General features: G+C 52.0%; 7 protein-coding genes across 7 annotated transcripts; 2 read left to right on the forward strand and 5 right to left on the reverse strand.

Annotated features, from left to right (window-relative positions):
• Positions 1 to 783: 783 nt before the first annotated feature.
• K489DRAFT_384286 (carbohydrate esterase family 5 protein) lies at positions 784 to 2391 on the forward strand. Its single transcript, XM_033605823.1, has 3 exons — positions 784 to 1419; positions 1479 to 1564; positions 1635 to 2391. The coding sequence occupies exons 1-3, from the start codon at positions 957 to 959 to the stop codon at positions 2121 to 2123; spliced, it is 1038 nt and encodes a 345-aa protein (XP_033455838.1). The 5' UTR covers positions 784 to 956; the 3' UTR covers positions 2124 to 2391.
• Positions 2263 to 5602, reverse strand: K489DRAFT_80304 (uncharacterized protein). The gene is made up of 2 exons (XM_033608937.1): positions 3822 to 5602; positions 2263 to 3770 (listed from the first exon to the last, which is right to left on the reverse strand). Exons 1-2 carry the CDS (start codon positions 5363 to 5365, stop codon positions 2402 to 2404), a joined length of 2913 nt encoding a protein of 970 aa, XP_033455839.1. The 5' UTR covers positions 5366 to 5602; the 3' UTR covers positions 2263 to 2401.
• Positions 5603 to 5760: 158 nt separating this feature from the next.
• Positions 5761 to 8313, reverse strand: K489DRAFT_384287 (uncharacterized protein). Its single transcript, XM_033605824.1, has one exon. The coding sequence runs from the start codon at positions 8217 to 8219 to the stop codon at positions 5841 to 5843; it is 2379 nt and encodes a 792-aa protein (XP_033455840.1). The 5' UTR covers positions 8220 to 8313; the 3' UTR covers positions 5761 to 5840.
• Positions 8314 to 8684: 371 nt separating this feature from the next.
• On the reverse strand, positions 8685 to 9943 carry K489DRAFT_373815 (uncharacterized protein; the record flags this gene model as incomplete). Its single annotated transcript, XM_033603463.1, has 2 exons — positions 8685 to 9824; positions 9887 to 9943. The coding sequence occupies 2 exons, from the start codon at positions 9941 to 9943 to the stop codon at positions 8685 to 8687; spliced, it is 1197 nt and encodes a 398-aa protein (XP_033455841.1).
• On the forward strand, positions 9841 to 10519 carry K489DRAFT_80371 (uncharacterized protein). Its single transcript, XM_033608939.1, has one exon. The coding sequence runs from the start codon at positions 9942 to 9944 to the stop codon at positions 10386 to 10388; it is 447 nt and encodes a 148-aa protein (XP_033455842.1). The 5' UTR covers positions 9841 to 9941; the 3' UTR covers positions 10389 to 10519.
• An 88-nt stretch (positions 10520 to 10607) lies between these two features.
• K489DRAFT_384289 (Adaptor protein complex beta subunit) lies at positions 10608 to 13732 on the reverse strand. Its single transcript, XM_033605825.1, has 5 exons — positions 13431 to 13732; positions 13025 to 13212; positions 12877 to 12952; positions 12451 to 12815; positions 10608 to 12397 (listed from the first exon to the last, which is right to left on the reverse strand). The coding sequence occupies exons 1-5, from the start codon at positions 13473 to 13475 to the stop codon at positions 10969 to 10971; spliced, it is 2103 nt and encodes a 700-aa protein (XP_033455843.1). The 5' UTR covers positions 13476 to 13732; the 3' UTR covers positions 10608 to 10968.
• Positions 13733 to 14971: 1239 nt separating this feature from the next.
• On the reverse strand, positions 14972 to 15493 carry K489DRAFT_326775 (uncharacterized protein; the record flags this gene model as incomplete). Its single annotated transcript, XM_033601933.1, has 1 exon — positions 14972 to 15493. One exon carries the CDS (start codon positions 15491 to 15493, stop codon positions 14972 to 14974), a length of 522 nt encoding a protein of 173 aa, XP_033455844.1.
• Between the last annotated feature and the right edge of the window lie 1859 nt (positions 15494 to 17352).

The following is a 17352-nucleotide window of genomic DNA, read 5'->3' on the forward strand; positions in this document are numbered from 1 at the left end:
GATCGGCAAACGGATCTGCATCTGTATGTAATGCATGTATGAGATCACGAGAATGATTGCATCCCGGGTATTTTCTTTACGTCTACCATGGGGCCTCCAAGACATGTGATCAGCAGTGCCATGCTCAGACAGTACTCGAAAAGCTTCTCAGCATGCAAGCATTTTTCTATGGATACCACCTTGCGACGATGATTCATCCGTGTTACAGCGCACTCGGGGCTTTCCGCGTATTTTGCCCGTCGACGATACCCTCGGCACGTGGACGCATCGACAGAGTATCTTTCCTTAGAATAGTACAAGGCTGCCGACTTCGAAGATCGTTTCGGAACGGCGACAAGGCTGCCAAGGGCTTATGTATCTCCATCAACAGCAATCAGCCTGGCCGTTGGGCAAGAGATTGATTCCGAAAGTATCATCGCCCCGCTCGACCGTTCAGCTTCGGCTTGGGGATAGGAGTCAGGGTGAGCAGAGTGTTTGCAAAGCTGTGACGAGAAGCATCGTGTGCGCAGCACGCTCAAATGTAGGCGAATCGAATGGCATGAATTGCTGAATATACGTGCATGCTTAGTATGATAATACTGTATGTCTCTGCAAAATGTGCATGATGTTTTCATGTATCTGCGGTGTGCGTTCTAAATCCGACCCGGAAGCCCGGATGATCACCATGCATTGACCATTGACCGCCCGCGAACAGCCGCAGCAATCGGGCGCCGCCGCGTCACCACGCATGTTTTGGACTTGGATCTGGTACAGCCAAAGAAATCCCTCCCTTTCCGTGGTTGTCTGCTGCCGATCATCACACATGCGTCTTCCTTTCCACTTCACCTTCCTCTCGATAGATTGATACATACGATAGACGATCTCCGTTCGCTGCTGCTCTTTCGATTCTTACCAGCCGCTCGCTCTTTCGCTTCCACACAGTCGCTATCACTTACAGTAATAATATCCTCGCCAAAATGCGCTCCACCGTCGTCGCTTCGGCGCTCGCAGCCTTGCTCGCTCCCTCCCTCATCTCCGCCGCGACCTGTTACAAGGGCGCCTACATCTTGTCCGCTCGCGGAACCAACGAGGCACGAGAGAATTCTTCCCTGATTACCATCGGCGACGCTCTTGTCATCGCCATTCCCGACTCATACTACGAGGAGATCGACTACCCAGCCAGCTTCCAGATCGTCAAGTCCACAATAGAAGGAGTCACCGACATGCGCAAGCGTTTGGTAGATTACTACAACTCGTGTCCCGATGGCAAGACTGTCCTTCTCGGTTATTCACAGGGTGCCATTGTCATCGATTTGATGCTCGCTGGCGGTACCTTTTCGACCCTCAAGAACTCGAATTTGACGCGGATCATCCCTAATCTGGCGGATTTGGAGAACGTAACGGTGCCAGCGCAGTTGCCGGACAACATTGGCAAGAATAGTAGGTCTTCATTTGATGTGGATGGAATACAATGGACAATACACTGACGCCGTTTACAGTCGCTGCCATCGCTACCTGGGGAGACGGAACATGGGCTGCAAACCAAGGTGGCATGCCGCTTTGCAATCACTGCACCAGCGAAGCTGTAAGTCTTCAGTCGTCGAATGAAACATTTCAGCGAAGATCTACGTCTCTAACGTGGTTTCGCTTTTCAGCTCCTCCCTCTCCGTCCCTTCGGCAGTCAATACTACGACAACATGGAACGCTACGCCGACCGCCTCCAAGACAACTGCCACGCCGAAGACCCGCTCTGCTGCGCGACCGGCACCAACGGCCTCGCCCACCTCTCCTACTTCAACATCGAGACCGAAAACGCCGCCGTGCAATTCGTCAAGCAGAAATACGCTCAGATCGCAGGCTCCTCCGCCAGCGCCTTCGCCGCTACTGTCACCGTCTCCTCGACGAAATCCTGCGTCAGCATTTTTGGAAACAACACCCCAAGCACCACCTCTGGTGCAGGGACCACGATGACTAGCGGCGGCGCGACCACGTCGCCTACTACTGGCTCGTCGAATACCGGCTCGAGGACTTCTTCTGCTGCGCCGACATCGACCTCGCCCGGTGCTGCCTGCCGTACTGCTGCTGCGGGTCAGGCACTTGGTGCGCTTGCTGCGGCGCTTTGTGCGGGTTCTTTATTGATTTAGAGAGGCATTTTTTTCTTTTATATTTGGATTAGGTCAAAAAAAGTGAAAGGGGGTGGAATGTTATTCTCGTTCGGATTCGTAGTGGTTCTTTTGAAAAGCGAATTCATAGTGCGATTATTATTGGTTTGCCGAGACTCGGCGTGCGCGGTGTGTGTGTGAAGTCGTTTCATGATGAGTTCTCTTTGGTTCTCGAGTCGGCAATTTGCTGTTCAGTGTTCATTCAAGGGTATGAGAGTACTCCATTTCATGCCGTTTGCGACGCACGTGCAAAGGCAACATCATCGTTCCTCTAATGCTTCTGTCCATATTTTGCTCTTAGGATCACGAGCGTACGCTATTTCGTGCCGTTTGCGACGCGCGCGAAAGAGAATACTGTCCCTCCTCTTGTGCTCCCTCTCTTCATCCCTTGCCCATTTACGCGGAAACTTAGCTGCCAATTCATCCTCCATCTCTTTGTCGACTGCTCCGGCGTCTAACAGCATCGACACGATCGACTCATGTCCTCTTCGAATTGCAGCTTTAAGCGCATGACAGGACTGCCCACCTTGTGCATTGACCTCCGCGCCTGCGGCTAACAGCATTCGCACCACCATCTCGTGCCCGAACGTAGACGCAGTCTGTAGCGCATTGCCATGCTCTCCCCCGTCCGCATCCACCTTTGCACCTGCTGCCAGCAATATTTGTGTCATTCTCTCGTCACCTTTGAATGATATAGCGTTCAGCGCGTTGCCATGTCGGCCTCCTCGCGCGTCGACTTCTTCGCCTGCAGCTAAAAGCGCTCGAACGACGTCGGTATGACCGAGCATGCTCGCGTAGTATACTGAACCCCCTATACCATGGGGTGGTCCGCGATAAGGACCAGAGGTCGGGTCCCCACTATCAATATTGTGCAGATTGCGCCAGTCACTTCGATACGATTTGCATGTGAGAAAACGCACTTCTCGGGTATGATCTGGCGACTGTTGTAGCGATGCGTGGCGGTGCCACGTCATCGCAGCATACCTCAACAGAGGAAATGCATCAAGAACCGGTTCAGGCGATGTCTTTCGCGTAAAATCACTGTAATGCATCAGGTATACGAGGCAGCTTTGTGTGATCCATCGATGATCTCGGCCCGGATCCAGCTGGAAGCGTCTCACCACACTGTGTGCGATGCGCGGAGATTCGAGATACTCCTTGACGGAAAAATGCGCTAATCGTATGAATGTGTGTGGCGTGGTTTGTTGTTCGTAATTCGAATCCTGATCGTAGTACATCTCGAAATCATCCCAGCGAGTACGACGTATACTTGCCTCAATACGGCGAGGGGGTCGGACTGCGATAATGAGTCCGACGAGTATACTGAGAGCGTCCTCCCAGCCGCCTCGGTCGTCGGTAGCTACAGTGTCATTGCCGGAAGCGTCTTCACTTGGAAAGACGATGCTCGCTTCGGCCAACTCTCGCAGACTCAAAGGACGCTGCGCATAGGCGATCCATCGAAGAAGTGTGTGTGCATATTGCTGATCATCAGCAGATATGTTCTGCAATATCCGCTCGTACGTCTCATCCAAGGTCGCAGGCAAATTCAGCAGCGCCTTTTCCACTGAGCTTGGTCGGGTGGACTTCGATTTATTCAATTCTTGGATCTGACAGAAGACCCATCGGAACCTACATGGTGAGTGAGCACATCAACAGCCACAAAGGATTTCTTCTACATACATCCCATTAGCCTTTCGTGTTAGGGTCTGCTCAACCAGGATCTTCGAAGCAGGATCGAGCCGAGAAAGTTTTGGGTTGATAGCTAATTCTTTCAAGACGTATCGCTGTATGTCAGGGTAAACAAGCCTGCTAGTGAGACTAACAGACTTGGCTCCGAGTCGGTCCATGCAATTGCGGGTTTCTAGCTCATCTCGACTTGTGGCGATCAAGTGCACATTTGGTGCTTGTAGTAATAGTCTTCCTACTCCTTCTAGTATACGTCGTCGGGCATTATCTTCCTCGGGGCATTCATCGAGCGCGTCCAGATGCAAGAAGACTTGCTTGTAAGACTTTACTGCTGCATCTAATAATTGTTCGAGCTCCCTTTGCCCTGGGGATCTTTTGTCAGGTCTGTCATACAAGGTTTGAAGCATCGAGAAGGCCGGCTCCTTGTGTCCAAGCTGTGCAAGAAGAGAGATCAATAAACTTTCATAAGTCTGCTTCCTCTCATCTGAGAACGTGAAATAAAACACTGCATATCCAAATTCATCGTTGCCTCGACAGTGCACCTGCATGTCTTCGATGGTAGTAGAACAGAGAACCGTTTTGCCACACCCGGCGCCACCGTAAAGCCAGAGGCATCGCGGTCCATCTGCAGATTTCCAGGCCTGATATTCGTCCGTCTGTAGCAGCCAATCTCCAGTTCCAGGCTCATGCAATTTCCGTGCAGATTCATGGTTCGTCCATGGATTAGAAGGTCGAAGCCACGCTGTGATCTTCTGGAATTTTTCCTTGCGTTCATCCTCGAATTCATCGCGTTGGCGCAGTGCAGCGAGGACCCGATTTCTGGCGTTGTCCTCTCCTTCTCCATAGTTGACATTTAGCATGACTCCGACGATTCCAAACAAAGCGTATACTATATCTTCCTCTTGGGTTGTTCTTCTCCCCTCCATCCAGCGAATCTTGTCCCTAACAGGTATCGTGAGGCTCGCACCCCAATCATTCAACACGCGCTCAGGTATTCCCACGATGTTCGAGATCTCTGCTACAACATCGGGTCCGACATCAGTGCCGGAGTAGAACTGGAATGAAGATCCCTTGTTGCCGATTACTTCCCAGTCCTTCGTCAAAAAAACAACCAAGCGTGGAGCGAGCAGCTCTTGTAGTGTCCAGCCTCTGCGAAACCATTCATCGCTTCCTATATCGCTCCGCTGTGTCAAGGACGCTATTCCAGCGAGGTGGGCAAAACAGACCTCTGCGTTGCGATACCACTTGAACATAGAATTAATCGCGTACGATAGCTCCACCGCGTTTTTCTTGTCTATACAGCAAGTGTCGATCCATAACCAATCGAGACCACTTGTGTTTTCCCTCACATACTGCGCGAACGCTTGGATTTTCTGGTATCCGTCCTTACTCTCGTTGCGCTTCTCCTTCACATCTTCATACGTAGCTTCGTCGACTCCCCATCTATGCGACGCAATCGCGTACTTTGGCCGCGTCTTGTCGTCTGGGAACTCGGTGAATTCGAGCGTGCTCACGTTGAGAAGCCGTATCTTGGACATGTTTGAAATGATGAAATACTCGAAAGAAGAAGATGAGCAGAGTTGAAATCGAAAATCACGGCGGCAAGACTGCGACGCCTTCACCGGTGTGGCTGTGACATAGCTGCGTGACGCAAGCCGCGCTGGCACCTACCAGAATGCGCATTGCGCCACCTACCTGATGATAGGATCGATGAAAGTCTTGATTACTGCGCACGTGAAGAGAGAGACAATCGTTCGAAAGAGGATGCTGGGAGGACGAACCGTGGTCTACAGCGAGACCATACACTGAGTGCTATGAACGACGCAACGTCACTCGCGGGCAGCATCCAAATGGGAGAGCTTCTCCGCTTCCTGGGGACGCATGACTCGCGCAGGCAAATGGTTTCTCTGCGGAGCGACCGTCCGAAACACTGGATGAGATTCCCACGTTGGAACGGCAGGATGCGATATGGATTCGGTCGTCTGTCAACACTATGTACCAGGTCCAGCAATTTCAGCCACTCCAGATTAACCAACCGTATAAGACTGCACTGGGCACCGCAACCCACACCAAACTACTACCAAACTCGATGATCGCACGACGAGCTTTCCCACCGCCCTTCCTCTTCGGCCGCAGCCTCTTCTTCCATTTCGCTTGACTGTCCCTTGTCCCACTCGTACCCGAAGAAGACGAGAATATGGGATCAAAGTCATCATAGTCTTCGTCCTGATCGTGCTCAGCATCATCGATCTGCGATTCGAGATCCGAATGAGCATCGTCCCAGCGGACTTGTGGAGAAAGTCGCGACTTCTCATATTCCACGGCATGTGATTCTGGTGAAAGATTCTGGGAGGAAACGGCATTCTTTGCAATGGAGGCGATCTTGGTGAAAGCTTCTCCTAGCGGCATGGGACTTATGCTTCGGGTGCGGGCATTGTAGCTGCGCTGGACGCTGAGTTTCTCGGGATCGCTGGTGTTGGTTGAAGTAGAAGTTGAGGAGGCGCGGTGGCGACCGTGGAGCAGTGGGGAGGATTGTGACGCGGAAAAGCCATTTGACTTGCTGCTGCTGTGCTTTGTCGCAGAGCGGGAAGTGAGGGTGCTGAGAACCAGATCGTCTTGATCGGAATAGCCGCGGGAAGCGACAAAGACGGCACGAGCAAGGAGGACTGCCAAGGTGAAGCCCAGGAGCGATGCATATTGGATGAATATGCCCAATTGGTCGGGCAGTAGGCATGACTTGGATTGGATGGTCTGCCTCGTGGATCTGATGCTTTTACCATTCGCATCTATGGGGTTCCAAAGACTAACCAGCAGGAAACCAGGTTTCCGAACGCCCATGGCCCAACTAAAACTCTTGACAGTGATATCTCTAACACTGGGCCAGAAGTGGGAAGGTTCACCAGATACACTTCCTATATCGTAAGGGAATTCGACATCGCAGTAATCGTGGTCGTCGCCGGAGAAGACGTGGGCAATTTCGCCAATCGAAGACGAGACTCGCTGGACAATGTGAGTTGTGAGCTCCTTGGTGAGTACATTCTGGTATTGATATCCGGCTGAAACGTGAATGGACCTTCCTTTCTCCCGCAGAGGGCCGCAATCGAAGCCCTGGTCGCGGTAGAACGGCACGTGTGACAGTAAAATGACAGGCAACTGTGTTTGAGAAGGCTGTCGCTTGACAAGGGCATCGCTTGCTGCTCGTGCATCAGCAATCTGCTGAGGAGTCCGTCCGGGGACGTTCTCTGCATCAGGAAACATCTCGGCAATGGCGCTGTTGATGACCGGCTTGGACAGATTTTGCAGATTGTCCAAGTATTGATAGGCCGGCTCCCAGATGTATCGCGCCTCGTCTCGTTCCTCCTTTGAGGTCTCTCCTCTAATTGTAAACTCGCTATATGCGGAGAGCGACGGCGTGTCGAGACTCAAAAATGTGTGGTTTCCGAGTACATATAAATCGTTCCCGCTTCCAAAAACGCCCTCGAAGCGATTTCTCACAGATAGCTGGACGCCAGATCCAAACCCGACGTCGTGATTCCCAGGGAGGTTGGTCACGACTTTGCGCTGCTTGTGGCCCAGGATTGCAAGTTCCTGCCTACTGGTGTTCCACGCGCCATTATCAAGGATGATGTCGCTAGGCCAAGTCTTCACTGCAGGCGATTGGCTTCGACTGGAGCGTGGGTATAGCTGTCCAGGCGCATAGAAGATTTTCGCAAAGCGCTCCATCTCTATAACCCATTGCTCGCTTCCCCATCTCGCCCATCTGCCCTCCTCGCCGTGTATGTAGCTCCTCGGATCCTGTGGCGGCACTGGCTGCGCTGACTGCCGAGCCTCAATCTCCCAGCTTTCTTGCAGCTTGGCAAGATCCGGATTGAAATCTCCCTCTTTCACGTGTGAATTTTTTACTTCGGGGATTCTCGGCTTCACCACCACACCCAGATTGTAAAGAAAGACCTTCTCGTCTGCGCTCAAGGGACGTCCCCAGCTCGGTGCCCATTCGCGACCGCCGTCGAATAAGTCTCCCAAGAAGACTACGGAGTCCGGATCGAGCTCGGCATTGATTAGGCGGAAGTTACGACTCATGTAGCGATCAGTGTAGATCTCTGTGAGGGTGTCCAAAGGCCATGGCCGACCAGGATAGGTATGTGGATCAACAAGTTGTGGGTCGGCGACGAACACCAAATGATGTGGTGTAGCATCCTCAGGCCAACCCTCCCACTCTTGCCAGGCACATGTTCGGATATGATTCGCGAATGTCCATCTTTCGCCGTGGAGTAGTGTGTAAGCCCAAATGACGATGAGGACAGCGCACGCGACAGGAACCCGTCGCAGGACCCTTAATGTATGCTGAAGAACATGTCGGACGTTTTGTTCGACAGATTGGCGAAATGGCATTCTCACTGAGAACAGCAATGTTGCATCCAATCGAGCGCGCGCTGCATTGTGTACAGGATGCGATAGTCAGCTTGTAACGATATGATCGTTGGGAGGTGAAGTCAAGGTTATATATTGTTAGAGACGTAACAATTTACAACGAGCTTTGGACCCTGAACGACCAGTGTTCGCGACAATTGAAAATACGGTCACGCGCGGGTAGATTAACCACTCTTTTTATCACTCCAACACATCATGAGTCACTTTTACTCGTATTCACCGTATGCCGGTCGTCAGTTCCACATCAACGGCACACGGTCTACTGAACTGCGCATGATCGCCGAAGCCTCCTAAAGAAACGCGCTCAATCTGCACCGTGCAGGACCGGCAAGGCCAACGAAACAAGTCTCTGGCAATGATTAATCGATTAGAGAAAATTCATGAAACTAGCTATCAGGACTCCAAAACGCCATCGTGACGACTGTATCAAGATCGACTGTCCTCCGTGCTAGCCGCTGACGAGTAGCTGAGCGCATGGACGAAAGGCGGCTTGCGCACAAGATGAATTCTATCATCCAGGAAAGCGTCTCCAAACCCACTCGTATCTAGAGCTACTTCCGGCGAGCCTATAGATCGATAACTTATGTCGTTGTCTAGCTCTACCCTCGAACTCGATTTGCTGCCTGGTCGCAAACATCCTGAAAAGCCAATATCAGCAATCTTGATTTGTTTCGTGAACACGTTTCGACATTTCGAATCGTGCATACCAAGAGATGACCACGCCAGGGTGAGAAGCATCGCCAAGAGGCCAGACTCAATGAGCGAGTAGGCCATTGATGCCATCATCATCATAGCGAGGACTTGTCCGAATGTGGTCCGATCATCTTGCTCGTTCGCCAATTTGCACATCTTGCCCTTCCACTCATACGTGAAGAATTTGAGCTTGCAGACCGTGTACGTCAGGTAAAGGTTTGAAGCGAGAGCAATCACCGAGCCAGCGATTCGAAGCCCGGGCCAATCATATGGCCAACGCAGAACGAGTCTTTCCGTGAATTCCAAGAAGCGCACCCCACGATCGGATATGGCATCTGTGCGGAATACGATTCGTTCTGGACAAAGCATTCTCTGCTTCGCTCGTAGGAAGATGTAGAGGAGAGTCCAGGCGATCAGGAACGACTGAAGCACGAACAGGAAGAGAAATCCGACAATCATCTCAAGGCGATCGCTTTTATTACGGAACAGGATGACAACATTCCAGAACGTGGCGGTGCATCCGTACAGCAGACTCGAGATCCAGCGAAGATGAAGCGATACCTGCCGCTCGACGCGCGCGACCATGACGATCTGAATTTGACTGACGGCGCTGAGCTCGCTGAGACGGACGGCGAGCAGCGCGTGGGGTTCCAAGGAGATGCCGTAGAACTTCATAGCGCTCACGTACAGCGCGAAGCCGGTGACGATCTGGTTGAGGCTCAGTTCCATGAGGAATGCGCTGACGGCCGTGAACAGCTTGAATCTCTTGCTCTGTGGGTCATTCCCATTCCTATGGTTCATCACATGGAGGGCTAGACATAGCGCCGAAAGGATGATGCTCAGAGTAGATGCGCAAAGCGTGGCGACAACCACCTAAAATCCACCTGGGGTCAGCACCAGAGATGCGATTATTTGAGCTATTCATTGATACACACGCCCCAGCCAGCGACATCGCCGTTTGGATCACCACAGTTGTATTCTGCGTCCGTCATGCCTATTTCCTGTGTGGAGTCACAGCACCAGACTCGAAGCTGCAATGGACGTCGACAACGGACGCATTACTTGGAAGAAATTTCAGGGACGAAGGCTGCTCTATCGCGCGCGCGATCAAGGCGAATGTGGGCATCCGTCATGTTTGAGCACAACAGGGCGGTCTTCTATTTGTATGTATGTGCTGTTCTCGCCAGACGTGCCATTTTGAGTGGCCTGGACGTGACCGCAGGACCTCAAAAAAAAATAAGAAACTGCGATCATCTGATCTTTCATGTGAATAGATGTTCTTCGAGGAGAGGCGCACCCTGGGCAAGCCACCCATATGTAAGGAGCATGCCTATCGTGACGGCAAAGATTCTTTTAGCCATATGTCCGAGAGAGTTCTGCCACATATCCCTCGAGGCTGACCGGTATGCTCGACGGGATCTACCATGGCGGAAGTGACCCATCCTATATATTCCCACAGGCCATACGAACAGCGTTACAACCCTGAATTGGATCCTGCAGCCCCAGAGGTCGACCTTTGTTCATCTGTACAGTACAAAAGCATCATAGCGAACGAAAAGACTAAATTCACCCAGGAAAGCCTTGATGAAGAAATTCCAATCAGAAGAAGAAGCGTCGGAAAAGCTACATCCATTCGACATGCATGTATTCCAGCCGCATCGGGAATAGCGCAGGTGACCGGTGAGCTCCTCCAACCCGATGCAAGCCCATCGAACGTGGGGCGTTTCCGAAGGGCGAAAGATCATGCGTTTCAAGGCTGCGTTTCTCTCGTGTGCCTTCCTTGCTGGGACACGCGGGCACGAGTTTCCCATGAAAATGCGAATGCTTGACAAAGTAGGCCTTGTGTTTTCTGCTTTCAGTGTAAGGGGATTCAGGCTGCGGCTTCTGACCGCGCTGGACTAGAGCTTTGAATCTGCTCCCTAGCGCGAGCAAACAGGATCGCAAAACCAAAGGCTCAATTTGATGATCTATGATGCAGAAAAATAAATCCGTATTTTCATTCCGTAACTTGTTTTCTCTAAAAGCTCAACAAATCACCTTCGCCATTCTGCACATGCATCGTAGGCTGCACCGTTCCCAAACCCTGTCCCTGATTAACCATATATCTCTGTCCGCCCTCACGCCCCGCGCCGCCGTCCATAGGACTGCTCGCGAAACCATCATTCGCAACTCCCTGAGCACCCAAGCTAGCGAAATAAGCATCGGCTGCATCGAGGACGTCGGAGGACTCTGTCTGTCCGGCATCGGCGTGATCGGCAACAAGACGGGCTTGTTGCGCAGCTTGCCATGTGGGTAGTGTATGGCGCTGTAGGGCGGGAGATTCCTGGATGCGCCGGGGCCGAGCGGAGCGGAAGACGGTGTGGACGGGTTTGAGGTAGACGGTAGCGAGGGTGCCGACGACGAGGCACATCTCCTCAAGGGTTAGAGGGTCGAGTTTTTCGGTTTCGGCAGATACGGCAGGCTTCTCGCCCATGACGATGCTTTTGGCAGCAGTGGGGTTGCTGCTGAGGAGGCGCCAATACATGTAGCCGCGGTCACGAAGATCTGGATTATCTGTCTCCTCAGTGGCCCATTTTAGCACCTTGGGCACCAGGTCTTGACCCTTTGTCGGCCGTTGGATGAAGAGCTTGACGGTGGCGGTGAGTAAGGCAAGCTGTACTTCATGGGTCTCATCAGGCCAGCTGTCCAAGAAGTCTTCGAGGAGTATCTCCGAGTCCTCGATTCGATCAGCATACTGTCCAATAACCCAGATCATCGCCGCCTTTGCTTCTGGCTCGTCCAGCGAGTCCAGATTCTCGCACAGCGTCGAGATTATCGATTCGTATTGGTTGGGGTATTTTCGGAATATGTTTTTGATGACTACTGTGGCTTCCTGGACGATATAGGAGACCTTAGTTGCGACGAGCTCAAGTAAGGACGAGATGCATAGCTTGGCAGCCGGTTCGATCTTGATGGCCAGTTTGCCAATGGCGCGCACTGATTTTCTCACGAAGTGGACATCGATTTCGGTTGCGTATTCACGAAGCTCGGTGAGGACTTCGTTGATGTTTTTCTCAGTGGCAAGCATGAAGATGAGTTCGAGCTTCGTCACCTTAACGTAAATAGGATCGTTGTATTTGCAGAAGAAGACTCTGATGTCGTTGCGCAAAACTTCGGGCCTTCGCTGCAAGATTAGCAGCGCATTCCGGAGAGCCAGATATTGAATTTCCGGGCCTTTGCTGAGCAGTGTCACGAGTGGCGGGCTCAATTTTGCACATAATGATGCAACGACCTTTTCCGAATCGATGTAATTCATTAGATATAGGATGACTCTGATGCAAGTCAAGACAACAGCTGAGTTTGTATGTGATAGACGTGGTGCTATTCTGTCGGCTAGAAGCGCAGCCTCTTCGGTGTCTTGTGGGACATATGATGTCAAGGCCTCGAGGATGTATGTTTGGCCCCATCTGTTATAACCGGATTAGCATCAAGCCAGTACGCATATTGGGAGGACTCATACTCGGAGCAGTCTGGCAAGATCTGAACAATTTTGCTTGCGCTCGCATAGTCGATGGTCAATTTAATGCTCTCACTTCGCTCCCAGATATCCATTAATGAGGCTAGTGCTGATGACACCACTGTCGGGTTCTCGTCACGAAGCATCATATTGAGGCGATCAATTAAGTCGCTTCGCTCTACCAAGTTCTTGTCATGGTCGTAGACTTTGGCGACCGTGAATGCAGCAGTCTTGCGCACGTATGGATCTGAGTCTTGAAGCAGTACTTTTAGTGGCTCAATGGTCGCTTCGACGAATTGACGTACGTGGACATATGACAATGTCCGGAGCGCAAGCGCACGCATAAGCGGGTTTGAGTCGCCGAGATCCTACACAGTAAGACGATGAGCATCGTGAACACACTCTTGACCTTCCTCGGCGCCAACATACCTGGACCAGAATAGGTAAAGCTTTCAGGGCAATGTCCGGCTTCATTCGGGCGTAGTTGACGAGGTATAGGAAGCACCTGCCTCTCTGTCAGCTTTCTCCATCAACAAATAGGCCTGTGGCCTCGCGGGTGTCCTCCGTTCCAACGTACATTTTCTTGATCTCCAGATTTGGTATCTCCATACACATGATCACATCCGCAAAAAGCGCGATCATATCATTGTTGCTCATTGTCATGTTCGCCACGATCTTCTTCAGCGCAATCTTCTTCGAGGAGTAGGTTTTGTCCTTCTTGCCGCTGCCTGCATGCAACTCTGCCTTGAGCTCCGCAACTTTGCCCTGTACATCTCGATATCTTAGCGAAGTCTTCTTCCCTTGCCACTGATGACGCCGATATAATATGACGATATATTAATGCGATATGTTTCATGGTTTGCGGACCTCTCCGCTGTTGCAAGGGCTCCACGCAGGCGGCCATGCGATGTGCGCTGACGGCAGGCGGGTGAAATGGTGGTAGTGATTATAGGTGTATGCTGGAGTAGTTAAGGAGGACGTACTCTAGCGAAGAATTTGGCATCCTGCCCACCAGTGCTGCTCATCATGATTGCGGCTGTTCACTATTTTTCCTGGCGTTCGTGCGGCGCCTTGATCGCGGGTGATTGGTGACTGCTTCTTCAGAACGGTCTCCGTGGGCTGTTCTGTGGAGTGGGCGGCATTCGTATCGTTTGCTGCATGCGCTTTCGTCAATCGTGAATGCCGGCCCTGGGCTTGCTGGTCATTATGAATCGGATTCAGACATGAAATTAGATCTCGACTCGCACTTGGGATGCTTCGCCAGAGTTTCTGCTATCACGGATCATCGTACCCAAATGCCCTGAGATTCTTTTGGACGAGGGATGTCGTCGCAATTTGTTAGGGTTACGGCCGCATCTTCGTGTTTAGGGTCAATTTACCCCAAGCATCTCGATACACCACAGCCTTCATAAGAATCGATCGAGAATACATGCAACGAAGGCTGGCCTTTATTGATGCCAAAGAATTCTCTCTCAAGATTTGCATCAGTCGAAGCCATCATTCGCACGACCTTGAGGAGAGATATAACCGCTGGGTGCGTGGGCGCATCTCTGAGCAATGTAAAGAGATGGTGTAGAGGAAGCCACCACTCGGAAGGATTTGGTCCACTGTCCGTGGGAAGTAGCCCAGCGTCAAAGCATCAGTCTAGGTGCCTGTCCATCCTAGACAACTACCAGTTTTCGACCCTCCTATCATATCATATCGAGCCAACACGCACTCCTAGAGCCTGATCGTGACCCAACATCATACAGCACAATGACATCAGTCACGAATTCCGGTGATGAACACCTCCTGCAGAGCGAAGAGGCTCGGGAACCACGTGGGGGCTACATATGTACCAAATGTGAGGAACGACCTCCAAGGTTTTGACCATAGACTTGAGAAACGCCCGGGCGCGCGATACTTCCCACGATTACCGCGTGGGCGGAAGGACAGGGCTGCGCACCAAACATCACTTCATCAGAGCATCCAATTTCCGCACCAAACGGAAATATCATAAGCGATGTATGTGATGCAATTTCAGGATAGGTAGACAGGGGATGATGGACAATTTCATTTACAGGAACGAAGGGTCAGAGCTAGGGCATTTTTGGGAAATTTGGCTTGGCCCAACGCGGGATCTGCAGGAGGGAATGCCGACACTCTGCATTGGTGGGAATTACCCGAGGGAGGGAGAAGTGAGAAATGAGACGGCATGCATGGCGGCGCTTTTCGCCATTCGTGCAATGTTTGAAAACATTCTGGTAATTAGGTAGTATTCAGAAATGAAAACGAAGAGGAACGTGTCAGGATGAAGAAGACGAGGGAAGATAAGAAGCACATCAAAAGATAATTCTCATAAATTTTGGGGTAATAATTTTTGCAGCCATGATCGCCTAGTGCGAATCAAGATGCCACTTTTTGGTTGTCGTACAAGCATGGTTCCCATTTCATCCGTCCTGATCAGTCGAATTTAATCGCTTGCGACCAGGCAATCCGAAGGTTCAGCACCGAGGGTCCTTCAAAGACCAGTCGCGCGAGCCATTTAGAAGAGGGGCTTGCCGTAGACAGCCTGGGCACGAGCGAACTCAGCGTCGATGGAGCCAACGACACCCTGGGCGAAAGACTGGAGGTCGGCGGGGACCTTCTCGACAACGGCGGCACCGAAGGCGGCGGCGGACTTGCGGGAGGTGCTGAGGGTGGAGGTGGTGATGACGGTGACGCCGGCCTTGTCGAACTTGGGCTTGGCGGCGATGAGGTTGTCGATGGTGACGACGATCTCACCCTGGAGGCTCTGGGTGGCGATGTAGACCTGGGTGGCCTCATCGAGGGAGAGAGGGGCGGAGGCCTTGGCGACCTTGGTGCCAGCGTCAACGGCCTTGTTGAGGTCGCCGGAGGAGGTCAAGATCGGGATGGCACCGAAGAGGGAGCCGTCCCACTTGACGAGGGTGCCGTTGAAGGCAGCGTTCTTCTGGCGGATGGTGCCGAGGGACTTGACAATGGCAGCGCCGTCAGCGACGACAGCGGTGGCGGCAAAGCCGACAATGGCGAGGGACTTGAACAGCATGTTTGCGGTGTTGAGTTGGCAAAAGGTAAGGTTTTGTTGTGGTAGTGATGCCTGAAGATGATGGGATTGCAGGATGGAGAATTGGAAAATACTGGTCAGAGGAGACAGTTTATATATCCCGATCGCCCTCGGGCTGTCAGAGCACATGGCATGGATTGACAGCCGATGAGGTTACCATGTCCTCCAGTTTCGCCATGTCGCCCCCTCCGCCGCCACAGTTGTGCATTGATGAGGAGTAGTGGGTGCCTGCACGGACTAGCACTGAGACCATGCTACTCCCTCGCTTGTCTTGGCTTTTTCTTGGGGAAAAATTGGGCGACTTTCTTAGCGTCAGGCACGATCTACACTCGGATATGCAGGTCCTAGTGCTGTCATCGATGGAACAATGACCTGAGGCGTGGTGAAGCTGACAGAACTGGTACAGAAATCTTTGTACAGTACACTTCCCGATCGAGGTATTGACGTCCTACTCAACCAGCGCGTGCACTTCTCCACGAGCGAATGATGGCTGGATCCAGAACCACGTACCCCTCACGATGCGATCTCACGCACGAATAAAGTCTTGATGGTCGCTTAATCTATGCCTGTTCGCCATCGCTGTACATCGATGAGCACCGTTGACTCTGACAGCAGTGAAGCCGTCCGCTTGCTAGTTTTCTTCATTAATGGCATTAGTCTTGAAAGGGAGACGGGCACTGCGATGTCCGGTGGGAACGATCGTCCTCGAACCTCCATGGCCCATCCGCTGACTGCCAAGATTCTGGAAAGCTTGCCAAAGGAGCAATAAATTGCGAAGATCATCTGGTTCGTTTGCCATCCGAGGCAAATCGCACAGCCTTAGCATGTCTTTGATCATCGCGACGGAAAACGTGCTGGAATGCGGCGGTGGCATCGCCGCCGAACGCTCCGACCAGCAATATGATCATGGCACCATCTCATCAGATATGGTGCGTAACAGGTGGATCACTGCGGACGCGAGAGTCTGTAGTCCATAGTTTTTGGCACGATTTCTTTTTGGCCTTGCCTGGATTCCCTAGATGGTCAGCGTTGCACTCCCAGGCCGCGGCTAGGTTCACAGCGAGTCAGGATCTGTGTTCCCAAGTGTAACATACACACAGTGACTGGGCAGGGTAGAGCACGTTTGTTGTGTTTTGGGGCCAAGCAGCACATGCCGAATGTGGCACACAGGTCAGAATCTGCTATTCCTAAAGCGTTGTCCCCCGCTAAATCTCCACATTGGGGCCCCGCAAATTGGCGCTGGGCAATGCGACTCGGAAATGAACCGCGGCAGCCACGATGACAACACCAGAAACCAGTCGGACGCTTGTTTGTGGCGCGCTCCAGTAGTCAGAAATTGGCCGACAAGTGGTGTGTTCTCACGTAATTGAAAATCCTCTCATGCGTATTATGAAATGCACTCACCTGAATGGGTAGGTGTCAAAGGTTGCCGAGGGACTGGAGCTTAGAATATTCCAGATCTGCAGTTGCTGTGCAAGTATCGCTCCTGTGCAGACATGGAAAATCCAGCCTACACTCATTATTAGTCATGATGTCGGTCTTGTTCTGCTCCGGATTTTATGACAAGCGATCTGAGGATGTGGATCCTCGCCCTGGTCGTGTTACGGTGACATCGGACTTCGTTTGTCGGGCGCGTGCCACTTGACAGTGCGGCTTCTAAAGTGATTGCTTGGCTTCAACGGCTCTTCTTCGTTACAGCGCCGTTTTCAAGTCAGGGCTGAAGTCGAACAATCCGGTTGCATGCTGTGCGTGCATCCCTTGCTAGTTTCACCGTATGGGCAGACCATCGACGGATGACAATTTCTAATTCGTCTGTGCATCAGACAATCATGAGGCCCATC

Source organism: Dissoconium aciculare, assembly GCF_010015565.1.
Source record: "Dissoconium aciculare CBS 342.82 unplaced genomic scaffold K489scaffold_15, whole genome shotgun sequence".
Classification (NCBI taxonomy): domain Eukaryota; kingdom Fungi; phylum Ascomycota; class Dothideomycetes; order Mycosphaerellales; family Dissoconiaceae; genus Dissoconium; species Dissoconium aciculare.